Source organism: Suricata suricatta, chromosome 3 (assembly GCF_006229205.1).
Source record: "Suricata suricatta isolate VVHF042 chromosome 3, meerkat_22Aug2017_6uvM2_HiC, whole genome shotgun sequence".
NCBI classification, from domain to species: domain Eukaryota; kingdom Metazoa; phylum Chordata; class Mammalia; order Carnivora; family Herpestidae; genus Suricata; species Suricata suricatta.
In genome coordinates this window covers 27333109-27350629 of record NC_043702.1, presented here as the reverse complement: position 1 = coordinate 27350629, position 17521 = coordinate 27333109, and the positions used below count along the sequence as shown (strand labels likewise).

General features: G+C 46.3%; 1 protein-coding gene across 3 annotated transcripts in view; it reads right to left on the bottom strand.

Annotated features, from left to right (window-relative positions):
- Positions 1 to 1451: 1451 nt before the first annotated feature.
- Positions 1452 to 17521, bottom strand: part of METTL21A (methyltransferase like 21A) — an 18277-nt gene continuing 2207 nt past the window's right edge. For 2 of the 3 annotated variants that reach the window (XM_029933962.1, XM_029933961.1), the window contains exons 3-4: positions 15227 to 15338; positions 5271 to 6956 (exon numbers count right to left, since the gene is read on the bottom strand). In XM_029933962.1, the coding sequence (XP_029789822.1) occupies positions 6559 to 6956; positions 15227 to 15338 (510 nt within the window). In that variant the 3' untranslated portion in view covers positions 5271 to 6558. Of the gene's footprint in view, positions 3087 to 5270; positions 6957 to 15226; positions 15339 to 17521 lie in introns of those variants that run through there. The other variant, XM_029933963.1, reaches the window with a different exon arrangement.

Here is a 17521-nt window from a genome sequence, read left to right as displayed (position 1 = left end):
TTCTTGGACTTCGGTTTATTACTTTTGTTACGTGAGCAAAGTCTATGTTAGAATATATCACAAGCGTGTGTTGCACAGCAACAGAAAACTAATTTGAGCGACCAGAACATATCTTCAGTTACTTAATTTCACTGTATTCCTCATTTTTAGCACAAGATTTCTTTGTTCATTAAGATTGAACAGTGCCTATTTGAAGATGTGGACATGTTACTGCCCTATTGAGAAAACCAACAGAGACATTTGACCAGCTGTCTCCAGTGTCATGAAATGCGTATTTGCATTGGAAGATCAGTAAGAATAGCGAACTTCGCAGGCTCCCCTGTGATTCTAAAGTTCTGTGATCATATAAAACGGAAGGAAATGGGAGGAGGTGTGGTTAATCTGCTCTTTGCTAAAAGCATGATAAAAGATTCTCTCCTGTTGATTGAATTTCTGAAAATAAGCAGTTGCATTCATTCTAAGGTACTTTTTAAAAAAATTTTTGCCATGCTGTACTTAAGCTTGTTAAACCTGCTATCGAGCTGAAGGAATTGCATAAATTTTATTCTTTCTCTTCTGCAAAGTGTGACCACTTGTTACTGTAGAGACACATTTTTGAGAGTGAAAAGGGTTATGTTAATAGGGACAACAGGTCCCTAATGCAGGAATGTGCTGAGCAAATCAGGACATTCAGTCACCGTCCTTGTAACCCAGGTCCAGGTGCTTGAGCCTCCAATAAAGGGATCGAGTGCCTATCTTTTATCCCTACCTTTGTGGTCACTTGCTTATTTTAAACACTTGAAGACACACTTCTGAGCACTAAGTCCCTGTCCTCAAGAAGCTCTACGACCCTGCCAAAGAAACCATCCTAAAACGTTCATACAATTTTAGCTCTGTGCTAGACTCTCCCATTTGTCCTCTCCACTCAGATTGCACAACAGAGGTGCAAAACAGAACTTCTAATTTCTCCTCTAAATCTGTTCATCTTTGAGCTGGTTTTTTCCATCCTCTAAATGATACCACAATTCCACTAAACTGCTTAAGGCAAAACCCCCAGAAAATCAATTGCCTTAATCAATGTTACTCCATTGTGCGTTTTTAATTTCTCCACATTTTTTTAAAGGATTTTTTTTATTAGGGATTTATGAAGAGCTACACTTTATTTTTTTTATGTTCTTTATTGGTTTTTGAGAGACAGAGAGAGACAGTGGGAATAGGGGTGGGTCAGAGAGAGAGGGAGACACAGAATGTGAAGACAGGCTCCAGGCTCTGAGCTAGCTGTCAGCACAGAGCCCGACGGGCTCGAACTCACGAACTGTGAGATCATGACCTGAGCCAAAGCCGGACCCTTAACCGACTGAGCCACCCAGGCGCCCCTCTCCACAACTTTCTTATGCACATTGACCAAATGGCCTCAGAATTCTGGTGAGGTCCTAACACATGAAGAGGAAAGGTATTTCCAGGCATTACAATGCTATTTTTTTTTTAATTGAGGTGCAATTTACATTACAAAATTGACCATTTTTAAGTGAACAATTCAGTAGCATTTAGGGCCTTCTCAATGTTGTGCTAGCTACCACCCACTGCCTATCTAGGTCCAAAACATCATCACTCCAAAATAAAGCCTTCCATCTATTAAAGAGTTACTCTCCATTTTACCCTCCCTCTAGCCCCAGGCAGCCACAAATCTGCTTTCCATTTCTATCTTTACCTATTTTGAATGTTTCTTATAAATAGGATCCTATGTGACCTTTTGTGTCTGGCTTCTTCCACTGAGCATGTTTTTTGAGGTTTCTCAAAAACATTTACCAGTACTTCCTTCTTGTGGCAGAATAATCCATTATGTAGCCACAGTTTATCCATTTATCCATTGATGGACATTTGGCTATTTCCATTATTTGGCTTTTGTGAATCGTGCCTCTGCGAACATTCAAGTGCAAGTATTGGAGTCCCTGCTTTCAGTTCTGGATACATACCCAGGAGTGGAACTGCTGGGCCATATGGCAGTTCTATGTTTACTTTCTGAGGATCTGCCAAATTCTTCCTGAGCTGCCGCATCACTTTACATTCCTACCGATGACTGATGTGCGAACGGTCCAGTTTCTGTGTGCTGCCTGTTTGTTTTAATTATGCCTATCCTTACAGGTGTGAAGAGGTAGCTATCAACGAGCTATCGATTGGATCTACAACTCTTTAATGATGTCGAGTATCGTCATGTGTCTGGGGTTATTTGTAGATCTTATTGGGAGAAATGTCTATTCAAGTCCTTTGCTCATTTTTTAATGGTGTTTTTTGTTTTCATTGTTGTTGAGTTTTATGAGTTCCTTATATATTCTGGATACCAGAGCCTTACCAGGTAGTATGATTGGCAATTAGTTTCTCCCATTCTCTTAAGTTTTATTTTCACTTTCTTGATAATGTCCTCATTATTTTTTAACTTAGTTTCCTTAAGTAGTATGTATGTTTGGAAAATAGGACACATGGGGAAACAGTAAAAAGCAGATTCCTGTGTATCCTTTTAGAGACAATCTGTGCATACATATGCAAATGTAATGTCTATTCTCTCCTCTCTCCCCTTTTTACATAAATGGTACTTTGTCACTGAATGTGTCCTGACAGTTCTATTTCAGCTTATGGACATCTGCCTCAGTCTTTGTAACTGGTGTGTCGTATCCCATTGTGTGGCTAAATCATAGTTTAATAAGCACCCTCTTCTGTGGACGGTTAGGTTATTTTGACTCTTCCAGATAACACAAGTTAGCATAAATACAAGCTAGACTATCTTTACGATAGATACTGTGGAGTGGGAATGTTTATTAAAGTATGGTTTTTACATTTGGAGGTTGCTTCCTAAGCCTTAACTTGCTAAATTAATGAAAATATGTTAGTATTTTTTTTACGTCAAACTTCATGTAGTTTTTTGAAGGAGTTGAAAGTAGAAGTAGCAGAGCCAGCCTTGTCACACGGTTTGGTAGCAGACAGGCCTCCCTTTTTTGCACGTGTTACAGGGCTTTCCCTTGAGTCTTCCTCAGAAACAGTTCTCAGCTAGGAAACTTAATGTTTCAGCATACCGTGTCTTCTGGTGTTAAATTTTAGCACTTCCCTGGCTGTAGAAAGAAGAGCATAATATGATTGAAGATTGGAAAGAAACTTCAGAGCTAACAAATTCTCAATTTTTAAAGTCACACACACACAAAAATGGAGTTCTACCCCGATTTCATGCAGTTTCTGTCAGTGTTAAGAGAAACCAAGTCTCTCTTTTCTCAGAACAAGGCTGTGTGTACTCACTACAACACCCTGCCTCGTTCTTGTTAAAGACCTTGAAAATGCTACTTCTTGGACGCCTGAGCGGCTCAGTCGGATTAACCGACTTGGGCTCCAATCATGACCTCATGGTTCAGGCGTTCGAGCCCCATGTCGGGTCCCTGCTGTCAGTGTGAGCCCAGTTCAGACTCCCTGCCGCTCTTGCTCTGCTCTCTCATTCGCTCTCTCTCAGAAATAAATATTAAAAATTTAAATTAAAAACAAAACAAAAATGCTACTTAGGGCTAGAGAGAGGTTCTGGGGGAGCAGTACTATCATGACCATGTCTCTGACACAATTAATCACACGACTTTCACCGATCCTGTCAGGTCCCATGCTGGTACATTAAAAAGTGATTTTTAAAATTACTTTAAAATGTTTATTATTTTTAGAGAGAGAGAGGATCTCAAGCAGGCTCCACACTCAGAGTGGAGCCCAGCACAGGGCTCAATCCCACAACCCTAGGATCATGAACTGAGCTGAAATCAAAGAGTCAAGACACTCAATCAACTGAGCCACCTAGGTGCCCCTCTTGATTTAAAAATTGCTATCTTGGGGCGCCTGGGTGGCTCAGTCAGTTGAGCGGCAGACTTCAGCTCAGGTCATGGTTATCACGGCCTCATGGGTTTGAGCCCCACGTCAGTCTCTGTGCTTACAGCGTGGAGCCTGGAACCTGCTTGTGATTCTGTTTCGCCCCACCTCTGCCCCTCCCCTGCTCACAGTCTGTCTCTGTCTCTCAAAAATAAATAAACATTAAAAAGATAATAAGTAATCTGCACAGAGAATGACAGCGTGCTTTATGGTGGTAGTTCTAAGAACCTGATGTCCTACATATATTTTAACTTGGCATCTTGGCACTGGTATTTTATCTTAATTGTAGGAAAAGTCACGGGAAAACTAAGAAACTGAGCAGTGTGAAGATCAATGCTTAGTGTACACCTGGTTTTGGTTTCTACCCTTGAGGATAAAATAAGCACAGTTAGAAAGCACGTTTGTGGGATCAATCTTTTAACATAAGAGAAAACTGTCACCACTTTCCTGACATTTATCATGGACACTGTGGCATATTATCCAGATAAGATGTCTCTTCCCCCATCCCTCAACACCACACACCCATGAAGCACTCACTTCCCCAGCTTCTGGGAAGGCTGGCTGATGGCTCTCAGCGGAGTTCCTCTCCAGGTAGCCTAAGATTATGCCCCTTGGATCACATGGCTAACTCTACACAGGGATATAAATCCTGCCCTCTTGCCTTAATACGGCCCAACTACACGGCCACCCCAGCTCTCACTTCCGAGGACTGCATCCCAGCGCAATTTCTCCCTCTTCCCTAGTCCTGCTACTTGGACTACCTCGGAGATGTTGATCTTGAAAGCATTCCCATTTAAACTTTCTACACCTTAATGTCCATCTCGTAGTGTATTTCCCCAGGGAACTGGGCCTGAGACAACATTTTAAAGCCAAAGCCAAAAAAACCCAAAACAAAACAAAAAACCACTTGATTTTTCACTTAAACACCACACTATTCCTGTTGAATTTTTCTTGCCTTTTATTTTCATCTATTAAGAAAAAAAATTATCTTCAACCTTCTCTGATCCTTAATGTTTTACGGACAACATGTAAAACCACCAGTTAATGCTTACGTCACTTGGTAGCGCATCCAGACCCTTTGAAGTTGTCCTTCCTCACCTCAACCCCCTCATCCCACCTTGTCCTCTGTCCACATCCCAAACCACTTTACTGTCTGTTCTCTAAGTCAGGGATATGAAAGGAGCTGAACCCCAATGAAAATACTCATTTTGAATCACATACCTGAACGGGACTGGCCCTTCATTACAGTGCTGCTGAGACTGCAGGGCTTGGGTTTCGCCGGTTTTAAAAGACCTTCACGTTCATGGCACAGTACTGGCATTTTACAGATTTGCTAAGCTATGGGTATTTCCATCTCATGTGCATTTATCAAAATTGTGTGGAACCAGTACATCACAGAATGCTCAGAACTTTTAATTCATAATTCATCTTTATTAAAAGTAAAACCTCTAAAATATATGTAGAAAGTAATGTATTGGGTATTTTCACATCCAAGATGGTCATTAAAAGGCTAAGAGGAAGGAGGTCTTGTTTCCAATGTTTTACAAAACAGATCTATCTCCAGTACCAACTACCATATTGAAATTATAATTCTTGTCATCTGAATTTGTTTATACTGGCAAGCTTTTACATTGTTTAAAAAAATAAAAAAGGGGTGTGTGTGAGAGAGAGAGAGAGAGAGAGAGAGAGTCTTCATTCACAAAGTCTGTCAAAGACAATCACAAAACAACGTAGCCATCATTTAACCCAAAGACCAGTACCCTCTAAATGGAATGCATGCTTTTCACTCAGTGCGTGTTTGGCTAGGAGACACTGGCCCAGGGAGGCCACCCCGGAGGAGGCACTCGCAGCCCTGGCCTCCAGAAGCTCCCAGTCTTCCGGGGAATCCAGACATGGAATAAGGAACTACAAGCATAATGTGGAAGAGGCCTCTCGGGGAGCTAACCTCCCATGAAGGGGTAAGATTTAAAACTGTTCTCATTGTCACCTTACGCATTATACGAAGGAGGGGAAGGCCTAGGAAAGAAATACAAAAACTACATTTGAGAAAGGGGAGTGCCACGGGGAAGCGACAGCTCTTGAAGAAGATGGCCCGTGCACAGCACATGGTGTTTTCAAAAAGTAACTAAACTTTTATTTTTACTTCTTTGTTTATACACCTAAATCGTGAATTAAGGCAAAAGGCATGAAATGAGACCTTAGAGAACTCACATCCTAATCTCAAGTAACCAGAAGTATTTAAAACCTAAATGGGGCAGACAAAAGACTTCAAGAGCATCACAACTCAGGAAATACACCTGAAACCTGTTTTAAAATCATAAAATTAGAACACTGGGCTCAACATGAATCTCAGAATGTATTTAATATAATGTGCATAGGTTAGCCTCACCAAAACCAGCTCGCTGCTTTTGACCCCTTTCTAACAGCCCTGCATCATCTCACCAGTGAAAACTGCTCATCAAGAGGAGATACAGGTACCTCGCACATTCCTTCAATGTCAGCATTTTTCAGAGTGAAATAGGACTACAGAGCCACAGCAGTGGGACAGGGTGCTGCGCTGTTTCCAAATGGCATGTGTTGGTTAGACTTTTTGTTCAGGAGCCATCTCATCAAGTGTGGTTCAATTCCCAGGCCAAGACCTTAGTTGACACACCCAATAACAACACTCTTCTGCATTGCAGCCAGCTACAAGTCCTCCCTCTGGTGTCTCTTCTGTGCTTTGTAAATATGAACGTCTTTGGCAGGATCATAGTGAACCTTACTCACAGTAAACTGCCTCTCCAGCGTGGCTAAGAAGTTGTTATCCCGTTCATAGCGAATTCGGCAAGCTAAAAGAATCACGGAGCGGTCGCTACAGAGATGTTCCAAAGTCTGAAGAAGATCTGTGAATGTTTCTTCTAAATATATGATATCAGCTCCAAGTATCAGGTCAAATTCTCCAGGTGAATAACTCCCCAAATCCTGTCCCCAAGTCAGCTCCTTAACAACAGCTTTGGGCTGGATATGGGGGGGTAAGTTGGCTTGAACATTTGATTTAAGAAATTCTAATGCTACTTTTCGATCCGTGATCGTTACATGAGCACCTAGAATGTGGGACAGAGAGAGAGTCATGTGCACATCAATACAGCTAACGGGGGCGGGGGGGGGGGCGGGTCTCTAATGGTCCACCCCAAATCCAGAAGTTCATGCCCTTCAGGGACGGCTGTAAAAGACCAGAAAACGACCAGCCGCTCCTTCTGCACCACCTGCTGGTAAAAGCGAACTCTCGAGTCGCATCTCTGCCACACCCGTTTGCTAAGTTGTGCCTGTCAGGTGCAGAGTCCCCAGGTGACCCTACACTGGAGCTGCTGACCCATGCCCCACAGGGCACTGCCACTACACTTTATTCGTTAGGCCACAATCTTCAAGGCAACAGACCCGAAGGTAAAATGGAATCCACCAAAGAAAAATCCAGGAGCAAATGATTGAGAAGATGACAAGATATCAAACAAAGGGAAAGGCTACACTCTGAGGTCTAAGCTTCAGAAAGAATCAGGGAAGGGATTAATTAGCTATTAAAACACCCCAGTCCACATCTCCTTTTGCTGTTAGGAAGCAGCCAACCTGGTATATGTATATAAATTATAAATGTGTGTGTATATATACACACACACATAAATGGTAAACTTAGAAATTACTAGACTGCATTAAAGTACCGAAGGTTAAAATGTGAGATCCTGTTTACTAAATGCCAAGTTCCTCCATGTATACCATTAATGAGGCAATATTTCATTAATGTTTCTTGCGAGTTGCTTATCGTGAACTAAATGGTTGCCGTGAACCAATGCACCTGGGAGAAGACTGAACTGTAGTTCCCTGGACAGTGAAGCAACTGCCCAAGGCCGGCCCCGAAATACCTTACCTGCGCTGCAGTCACTGTATGTGTAATCCTGCTCAGTCTGACCTGGTAAATTCTGAAATGTAACATACTTTCCATTCTTCCCTAAGATTCTCTCTTCCACACCTTCTGTAGTGTGTGACCCGCACGGGCCCTCCCCCCGCGGGGTTCCAGGCCAGCTGGGGCAAGCACCCCTTCGGTGGCAGCCGGTGGATTCACCTGCCATGGACAGTGCCGAGTGCGATCCTGACCAGCAGGCTCCAGCTGCCAGCATTTACAAGCACACACCGGCCACTGGGCACCCTGGCCGGACAGCACGCAGCCTCGGGGAGGAGTGCAGACTTACTCCCCCTCTCCCCGGACAGTAAAAAGTCACAGCCAGCCTCTTCCTGCTTTGACCTAGAACCTTATCTCTGGATTCCCTAACAGTCTGCATTTGCTGGCAATACTGGAGTGATCGTCTTTCGTGTATCACCTTGGTATTCATTTGAAAATTTCTTCCATGTAGACCTTTCCAGTGCCTGTCTCGGGGAGTTTCTGAGGTTCTGAGGCTACTTCTAACTTGCTAGGTGTTCTAGGAGTTTCAGGAGGACTTGGCCACTCCTCTGTCAACTGCACCAGTATCCAAGTTGCTACTACCAGCCACGGGACAAAAACCCCACCTCAGAGCTTACAGTCAAGTGAAGAGGCGGCGGTAAGAGGTGATTCTGAAATCGGAACGGCCAGTACATTAGTTGGAGATATGCTCTGGGGCAAAAAGCAAGCAGGAAGGACACTGGACGCTGACCACGACGGGAAGGCCTCACCGAGAGGGTGACGACGGCAGGGCACACGGCCGGAGGAACGTGTCGCCCGGCAGGCGGGCGAGCAGGTGCCCAGGCCTGCCGCGGGCAGCCAGGGCGGCCACAATGGCAGGAAGGAGGGAGGGAAGACTAAAGCGGTAGAGGAGGTCAGAGAAGCCAGGTTTCGGAAAGGCTTTGGCTTTTCCTGAGATGAGAAGCTAACGAAGGGAGAGTGCTGAGCAGAAGCGCTAATGAGCTGAGGCTTTACCAGGGTTCCCAGCGGCAGGGCGAGGCCAGAAGCAAGGCGTCGGGTGAGGAGACGCCAGCTTCGTGCCAGAGGTCCATCCCTGAACACGGCAGCCCTGCCTGGGGCTCCGTTTTGGGTGTTTGTTTATGGGGAGGGGCACGAAGCACGTTGGAAGTGTCTGTTAATCTATGAGTTTCCTAGCTTTTTTGTCCCCTTTCAATTTGGGTAAGAAATCATTTGTCCTATAGTTTCCCACAATCTGCACATTTTATGGACTGTGCCATTTTATACCCTTTAGCCTGCGCCTCTCTCCTCTGGATCCTCCGGTGAATTTAAGTTTGATTTTTTTGAGCAAGCCTCTTTCAGAGGTGGTGGGGTGCCCTTCATGGAGGTACGGAGCAGCCGCAGGCTCTATTTCTGACGTGAACAGGCAGGGTCCTCCGTGCCCAGGTCTTTAATCCACTAGATTCCTTCTACGTTTGTTGAGAAATTTCTGTAAAGGGAAGTTTCTTTCAATGACTATGTCACTCATTTTGTATCGGAACGGAATAGAAAGGCGGACAAATGTTGCTCCTCCCTCCCATTTTATAAACCAAGCAGCTGGTTTCTAAGCACCCTCCAAAGATGACTGATTGGGTGTATTTTGTTGTTGTATCAACTTGTGGGTCAAACCTATCTGATGCATATAAATCCGGTGCTGTCATCACTATTCATGTTCGAATATTGCCAGCAGACTTTTGACACAACCCCACACCATCTTTTTTAGCCTCCTTGCTAGCTGGTAGGACAAGCTATTCCAGGCCCATCTTCTACACTTCCTGCTACAGAAAATACATTTTTTGTTCCAGGCACCTGGGGGACTCAATCCTTAAGCATCTGACTTCGGCTCATGGTTCAGGAGTTCAAGTCCCATGTTGGGTGAGCTTGAGCCCCACTTTGGGGGCACTTGAGCCCTGCTTCTCTCCCTCTTGCCCTCTCTCTCTCTCTCTCTGCCCCTCACTCACTTATACTCTCTCTCTCTTTCAAAAACCTTTTTTTTATTGTTTTTTGTTTTCAGATGGGAGCCAGCCAGTTTGCAAGCTGCTGGGAAGGGCTAGGCAGAAAAAGGGAAGAAAAGTGACGGTGCAGGAGAGCACCACGCAGAGGTGAGGGGGGCCCGGCTCCAGGCTCAGCAGAAGCAGAGGCAGAGACTGTGGGTCTGTGCACAGGAGGGCTGGAGGCGGTGAGGGCACAGAAGCTCTCCTCTAACCACACCAGTCCCCTCGTGGAACGAGAAGACAAGTCACCAGCTGGGAGTGTGGACAGACGAGAGAGGGCAGGAGGAAGCCACCAGAGTAGGAGAGAAGCACAGTGGCATCCACCACCCATGACTGTCCTGGGTCCGCAAGGTGGAGAGAGCGCTGGCAGGTGTGTGTCACCTGCAGCCACATTCGGCCGCACAGACACAGGCCTGGAAGAGGCGGAGGGCTGCCCTTCGCCTGGAGGCTAGCCTACAGAAGAAGGGGGGAAGAGCAGGGCTCCCACGACTGAAGATGGGGAGGAAATGACCCCTGGGAGGTTCACATGCATGCAGACAGGTACGCTCCTAAGGCAAGCGGACTTCGTGAGGACTAATGGGCAGGGACCCGGTGCCCCATACCCCGCGGCCTCTCACCTGGTAATGGACCAAGAACACGTAAACACTTACCACCACTTCCGGTCTATCCCTCTGTGAGCAACACCTTACTTTATCGGAACATCTGAGCGCATGCTCGTACTAGAGACTCACAGACGAGCAGGAAGATCCTCGGCCGCTAGGAGCTCAGCCTCATGAGGAGAGACCCAGAAACACAACTGTGATGCACCGTGGGGAGTAAAACTTGGTGACCTGCGGTGCCAGATTGCGGGGTCCCAAAGGAGAAATCTTCCGAGAGGGCCAGAGGTCAAAGAAAGGGTTCACAAGGAACGGAAATCTGAGCTTACAGAGGAGAGATGTGCCACTAGCCAGGGGAGAAGAAAGGGCATTCAAGGCAGAAGCGGCGAGCGTGTCCCGGGGACCGCAAACAGCGCGGCAGCTCTGCAAAGCAAGCCTGAAGAGTCTGCAAGATGGGGTGGGAGCCTCAGGGGTGCTCGCCGTGGGGAGGCAGCCGGGGGTTAAGTGCCGGCCACGCATATGTCCTCACGGAGGAGATGGATGCTGAGAGCTCAGCTCGGAGGGGGCGGGGGGGGGGGGAGGGGGTGTGGACTCAAAGGGAGAACTAGAATCAAGAAATCCTCAGAAGATGGGTCACCAGGGCTCGGGGCAGCGCGTGGGGCTGCGGGTCAAGGAGTGGGCCCGAGTGCCTACTTGGATGGCCGCACTGACTCAGCACAAAAGAAAAGGTCGAGTTTACAAAGGGAAGAAGAGCACTATCTGAGGTGCTGACAAACAGCCAGGGAGAGAGATCCAGCCCTCAGGTAAACATACAGACACGCGGAAGGCCCAGTGCAGATTTACACTGCGCGTACAGAAAACTACAAGACAACTCCTTCCTGAGCATGACACTTAAAGACTCTTCCCCAGACTTGGTTGGGCATCAAATCTCCTCAGAGGAATTTAAAATGCAGATTCCCAGGAGCCTGGTTAGGCTTCCGATTTCAGCTCGGGTCATGATCTTGCAGTTCATGAGCTCGAGCCCCGTGGTGGGCTCTGTGCTGACAGCTCAGAGCCTGGATCCTGCTTCGGATTCTGTGTCTCCCTCTCTCTGCCCTCTTCTGCTTGGGCTCGCTCTCAAACATAAACACTAAAAATTTTTTAATTAAAATTTTAAAGAATCCAGATTCCCTGACCCCACCCCAACTTATAGAACCCTATCTTTTAAAATGGGATACTTTTTTCTACACAGTATAAAGAGATTTTCAAACTAAGAACAGGGTGTGAGAGTCAGAACTGAATTCCAGTTCTAACTCCACAATCCATGAGTTTTGTGAACTTGAGCCAGTTGCCTAGCCTCTGTTAAGCCTTCATTTCCTGAGGAGCAGGAGCTCCAAGGAGACCTACCCACCATGCAGGGGGCGGGCGGGGGAGGGGGTACAGGCTACAGACACAGAATTACTACCCAGTAATTAACAGTGGGCTTTTTCTTTTAACAGGAAAGTCTCAATACCCATTATTAAAGTTCTGCCTAGAACTTACTGGGGTTTTTTTTCTTTTTAATACAATCCGTCTTTTCCTCCCTCCCTCCTCAGAATTAGAATGGATGCTTCCTGAGAAGGCAGGCATCCCGGGCCAGGCATATGGGGGGTGTTCCCTGAATTGGGGAATAAATGACTCAGGTTAAGAAAAGTGAAAATACTGGGGCACATGGGTGGCTCAGTCAGCTAAGCCTCTGACGCTGACTCAGGCCATGATCTCACATTTGTGGGTTCAAGCCCCGCGCTCGGCTCTGTGCTAATTAAGCCTGGAGCCTGCTTCCGATTCTGTATTTCCCTCTCTCTGCCTCTCCCCCTCTCATGCTTTGTGTCTCTCTATCAAAAATAAATATGAAACATTTAAATAAAGAAATTTTTAAAAAGAAAAATGAAAATACTTTATGGGGTGCCTGGGTGGCTCAGTCGACTGGGCATTCGACTTTGGCTCTGGTTATGATCTTGTCCTTCCTGAGTTCGAGCCCCACATAGGGCTCTGTGCTGACAGCTCAAAGCCTGGAGCTGCTTCAGATTCTGTGTCTCCATCTCTCTCTTCCCCTTCCCCACTCATACTCTCTCTCTCGCTCTCAAAAATCAACATTAACATTTTTAAAAAAAATTAAAAAACTTTAAAACGAATAATCAACCTCTGACACTTTCAAAATCACCACCTACTCTAGTTTTCGCTGGCTCCATTTTTCCTACGCTCAGGTCTCACCTTCAAAAGTAATGCCTACTACTTTGCAGCCACAACAAATAATGCAGCAGCAGAGAGATGTGCACGGCACAACATCAAATGAGACACACGTATGTGTGCATATATATGTGCATGCACACACGTACACACACACCTCTAGAACCATGATGACAACTGTGACTAAAAATACAAGCAGAAGAAAAAGAATGGATGGAAACATGGATGGAAACACACCAAAATGCTAACAGTACTTATGTTGCAGAGTCATGAATAATTAGAATGTTTGATTTTTTTCCCCCCGCTTTATTCTACTTCTAGGGCTATTTTTGAAATAGAGTTGCATCACTTTTATAAGACAAACATTACTTCTCATGATTTTCTAGTTGGCCCAACTCTTATTGCAGAACTACTGGAGTATCTACCATGTGGCAGGTGTGTCTGGGGCCAAGGACACACAGGATGGGACCTGTCCTGAGCTCCGGGACCTGCTGCCTGCCAGGAGGGACAGGCATGAGGAACAGCAGGCTGGAACAAAAGGCCAGGACAATGTGGTGAGTGTACCAAGTGCTGTGGGGAGAAGAAATAAGGTGGCAACGAATTCTGCTCCGGGGCAGTGCAGCTGGGCCAGAGAACACACGTCCCCGGTCCCGAGAGCACAGGGCTGTGCTGTCCCAGCCCACTCCCCGAGCCAGCGTCTGGTGTGGAGGCAACTACCTCGGCCCCTACTCTGCGCCAGTCTTCAGAGAAGCTCATCACCATCCTGTTTTACCCAACCCCACAGACGCGATTTCTAGATCACAAACAGAAATACTCAGAGGAGCAACATTTACTGGGCATTCACTTCGCTCCAGTCAAGGAGCTAACCAGCTTCTATGCATGATCTCACTGGATCCTCACTGTGGCATGAACTGGTTATGATCCCCATTTTATAGGGAAACTGAAGTGGAGAGATTAAGCAACTAGCCCAAGGTCACACAGCGAGTAAGAGTTAAAAGAGGAGTCAAAACCAAGTTATCACTCTAAACCTATGCACTTTGCCAACTAGCAAGTCTCTACAGCAGCCGGTGCAGTTCAGCATGAAGCGCTGTTTGTCCAGAGGAAACAGAAGAAACCTCATTTCCCTTCTAGTTCACTCCTCTCACATCAACAAACTTAGTGTCAAGGAAAGATAATAAGGATCTGATGAGCCTGGTTTGAGTCTCAGGTCTCCACTGACCAAGACTTCATAAAGTGGCTTAATCCCCCCAGAACCCCAGTTTCACTGGCAAAATGAAACATTTTTTTAAACATAGGGTGCCTGGGTGGCTCAGCCAGTTAAGCACCCGACTCGTGATTTCAGCTCAGGTCATGATCTCGCAGTTGTGAGATGGAGTCCTGAGATGGATTCTCTCTCTCTCTCTGCCCCTCCCCGGCTCACAGGGACACTTGCTCTCTTTCTGTAAAAATAAAAATGAAAACAAAAACAAAAACAAGAATAAAATAATAAAACCTAACCCCCACAGGAATGTCACCAGGCTGACCAGAGGAGAACAAAAGGCAGGGTAGGAGCCAGGACCACATCAGTGCCTGCAAGTGCCGTGGTGTTAGATGGAAACCTTGATCCGTTTCCGCATGCTGTTAGCCAGCACCCTGCCCACGCTCCCCAGCACACTGTGGAAGGCAGATGGAAACAGAGAGAGGAACACTGGGACAAGAAATAAGGTACCAGAAAGAGGACACAATAAAGGAGGCTCTCAGACCTGACCCCAGACCCACAGGAGCAGAAACTGCATTTTAACAAGAGCACTGGGTGACAATATCAAAGTGATGAATGTTATATGTTGTGTCTCAGAAGCTGGTCTATCCACTGGGTGGCTTGAACGGAATGAGCCAGAAGCTGAAGAAAGGAGTCAATGATAAATAATAAAAACAAAGCTTAAAAATACTCTAGGCCTAAACTAATGTCTGTATACCAAACAAAAGAATGACAAACCTTGATATCAATTCAGAACTGGATATCGTGAATACAATTTTTAAATATAAGATGTCGTACAAACTACGGCAGGGCCGACCCTTCTCAGAAGAGACAAACCAGCAGAGTCGACACAGCGATGGATGAGAGGATCGTCTACCTGCTGCGCAGGGTTAAATCTAACAGTAGGGAAGGCCCCTGCAGTGTAAAAAACCATGTACGTGAAGAGGACAGTCTTCTTTGAACTGAAAACTGCCTTCTGATCATATTATTGGCAGAAAACCGAAAGGGACAGGAACCTAATTCAGACAACCCATTGTCCCCTGAATTGCAATTCGAGATGCCCAAATTAATGTGCGTTTGCTTAAAAAAACAAAACAAAAAAAAAACAAACAAGTAAAAACCCAAGGGGAGCAAAGCAATCTTTCATGAGAAGTATAAATAAGGGGATGAGAGAACGAGCAAGAGGGACGGAGAGAAGAAACAGGTTTACTGGAGTTAAAGACACCAGTGGGGGACGCATAAGTACAGGGGACAGAAAGTCCAGTAAGGGAAAAGCTAACACGGGTCTCTGTCAAGGAAACAGCAGACACACATCTCACACCTCAACGAGTTCCACTCACAGAGGAGTGAGCCCGCGCCTGGCACTCACCCAGCAGGGCAGCCACTATGCCCACCAGCCCGGTGCCGGCGCCCAGCTCCACCGCGCGGCAGCCCCTGAGCTCCACAGCGCCCATCTCCAGATACGTGGACAGCACGACAGCCTGAGTCAAAACACAGCATTAGGATTCAAGTCAACTGGGGCTGGAGGACTGCCGGGGTTTCGGGCAGGCTCCACACCGCCCGGGGAAGACATCACACCCTCCCTCCCACGGCCAGGTGCCAGCCCCAGTTTAATGACACACAGAAACGGAGCTGCTGCTGGGAGGTGACCCCAGAGTGGACACAGACGCCGCAGCCCCAGGCCCCACCAAGGTCCCTCCTGGGGACAGCAGGGGTCGATGATGCTATGCCCCCACAACATAGGGGACCAGCTCAATCTGGGAAGTTCCACTTCTCACTGTGTCACTTAAAGTTTACAAAATGACCCGGGGTGGAGCTGATGTGAGAACAGCCTCTGTGATCTTGATTAAAGGAATGTCCAGTTCCTATACCAAGTTCAAGGCAGCGAGGCTACAATGTCACCCCAGGGAAGAGGCAGAGTGGCTCCTGCCTGAGGATTCTGGGGCTGGATGCTTCGCTCGTGTTGTTCTGCATCCCTGGGGGCCTCACCACATACGAGGAGGCATGGGAAGGGAAGCTGGGCCAAAGTTCTGGACACCTGATGCATGCGTTAGCACTTGCGTACAATTCTGTAGAAGCATCGTAGGGGTGCCTGGGGGGCTCGGGCTAAGTTTAGTGTCCAACTTTGGCTCAGGTCATGATCTCACGGTTCGGGCCATGGGTTCAAGCCCCACATTAGGCTCTCTGCTGTCAGTGTGGATCCTTTGTCTCCCTCTCTCTCTAAACTAAATAAACTTTTTTAAGGCATTGCATGCTGTTAACAGAATTTTAAAACAGGATTTGTCTTTCACGGCCACATACTATTGGCATAATTAGCGATTCCTCTTGGTGAGCATTTAAGAGGCTCACCCATTCCTATTATGTACCTTTATGAGTTGTTCAGGGAATACTTTCCATGTAATCACCATGGACTAGATTTCTAGACGAGGTTACAATGTATTGAGATTTTTATACCTAAATGTTCCTCTAGCATCCCTAATGTAAAGACTGCAAAATTACATCTATCATTGATCCAACATTAAATGAGTTCCCACTGCTAGCTGCTGAGGTCAGGTCACTGTCACGGCAGCTGACAGAACAGTGCTGGGGGAGGAAGAGGCAAAACAAAGCAACTAATGGTATAATTTCATGACCATTAAAACTATGGAAAACTTCAGCAAAACACATGATCTTCATTTCGGGCTCTGCCACTTTTTACAGTATTCTTTGTGCAATATTTTTTTTTAAATGTTTTATTTATTTTTGATACAAAGAGAGACAGAGCATGAGAGGGAGAGGAGCAGAGAGAGAAGGAGACACAGAACCGGAAGCAGGCTCCAGGCTCTGAGCTAGCTGTCAGCACAGAGCCTGACGCGGGGCTCGAACCCACAAACGTGAGATCTGACCTGAGCCGAAGTCAGAGGCTTAACCGACTGAGCCACCCAGGCGCCCCTGTGCAATATTTTCTAAATGAAATTTAAGTGACAGATTAACTTAATGAGCGTCCAAAGCAGTTAGGGGCTTCCTGCTTTCCTTCCCGCTCTCCCTCTTACCTGTTGGGTATATTACTGGCAAGTAACTTAATTTCCCTCAGCTTTCCTTTATTCACCTTCGAAATACAATCTTTTGAAGTTGAAGGAGGGAGCAGGGAAGTAAGTGATTCCAATGGGTTTAAAAAGTAATTTTGGAGGAGCTGGGGGATGAAAATGTTTTTATTTTTTATTTTTTTTAAAGAGAATTTTTTAAAAGTTATTTTAATGTTTACTTATTTTTGAGAGAGACAGAGGTTGAGAGAGGGAGGGGCAGAGAGAGAGGGAGACACAGAATCTGAAACAGGCTCCAGGCTCTGAGCTGTCAGCACAGAGCCTAATGCAGGGCTTGAACTCACCAACTGCCAGATCATGAGCTAAGCCAAAGTCAGACGGCTAACTGACTGAGCCACCTGGGCAGCCCTAAAATGTTTTTTTTTTGTTTGTTTGTTTTTAATTTTTTTTTATTGCTTTTTATTTTATTTTTGAGAGACAGAGAGAGACAGCTGGAGCAGGGGAGGGTCAGAGAGAGAGGGAGACACAGAATCCGAAACAGGCTCCAGGCTCTGAGCTAGCTGTCAGCACAGAGCCCGACGCGGGGCTCGAACCCACGAACCGTGAGATCTGACCTGAGCCGAAGCCGGATGCTTAACCGA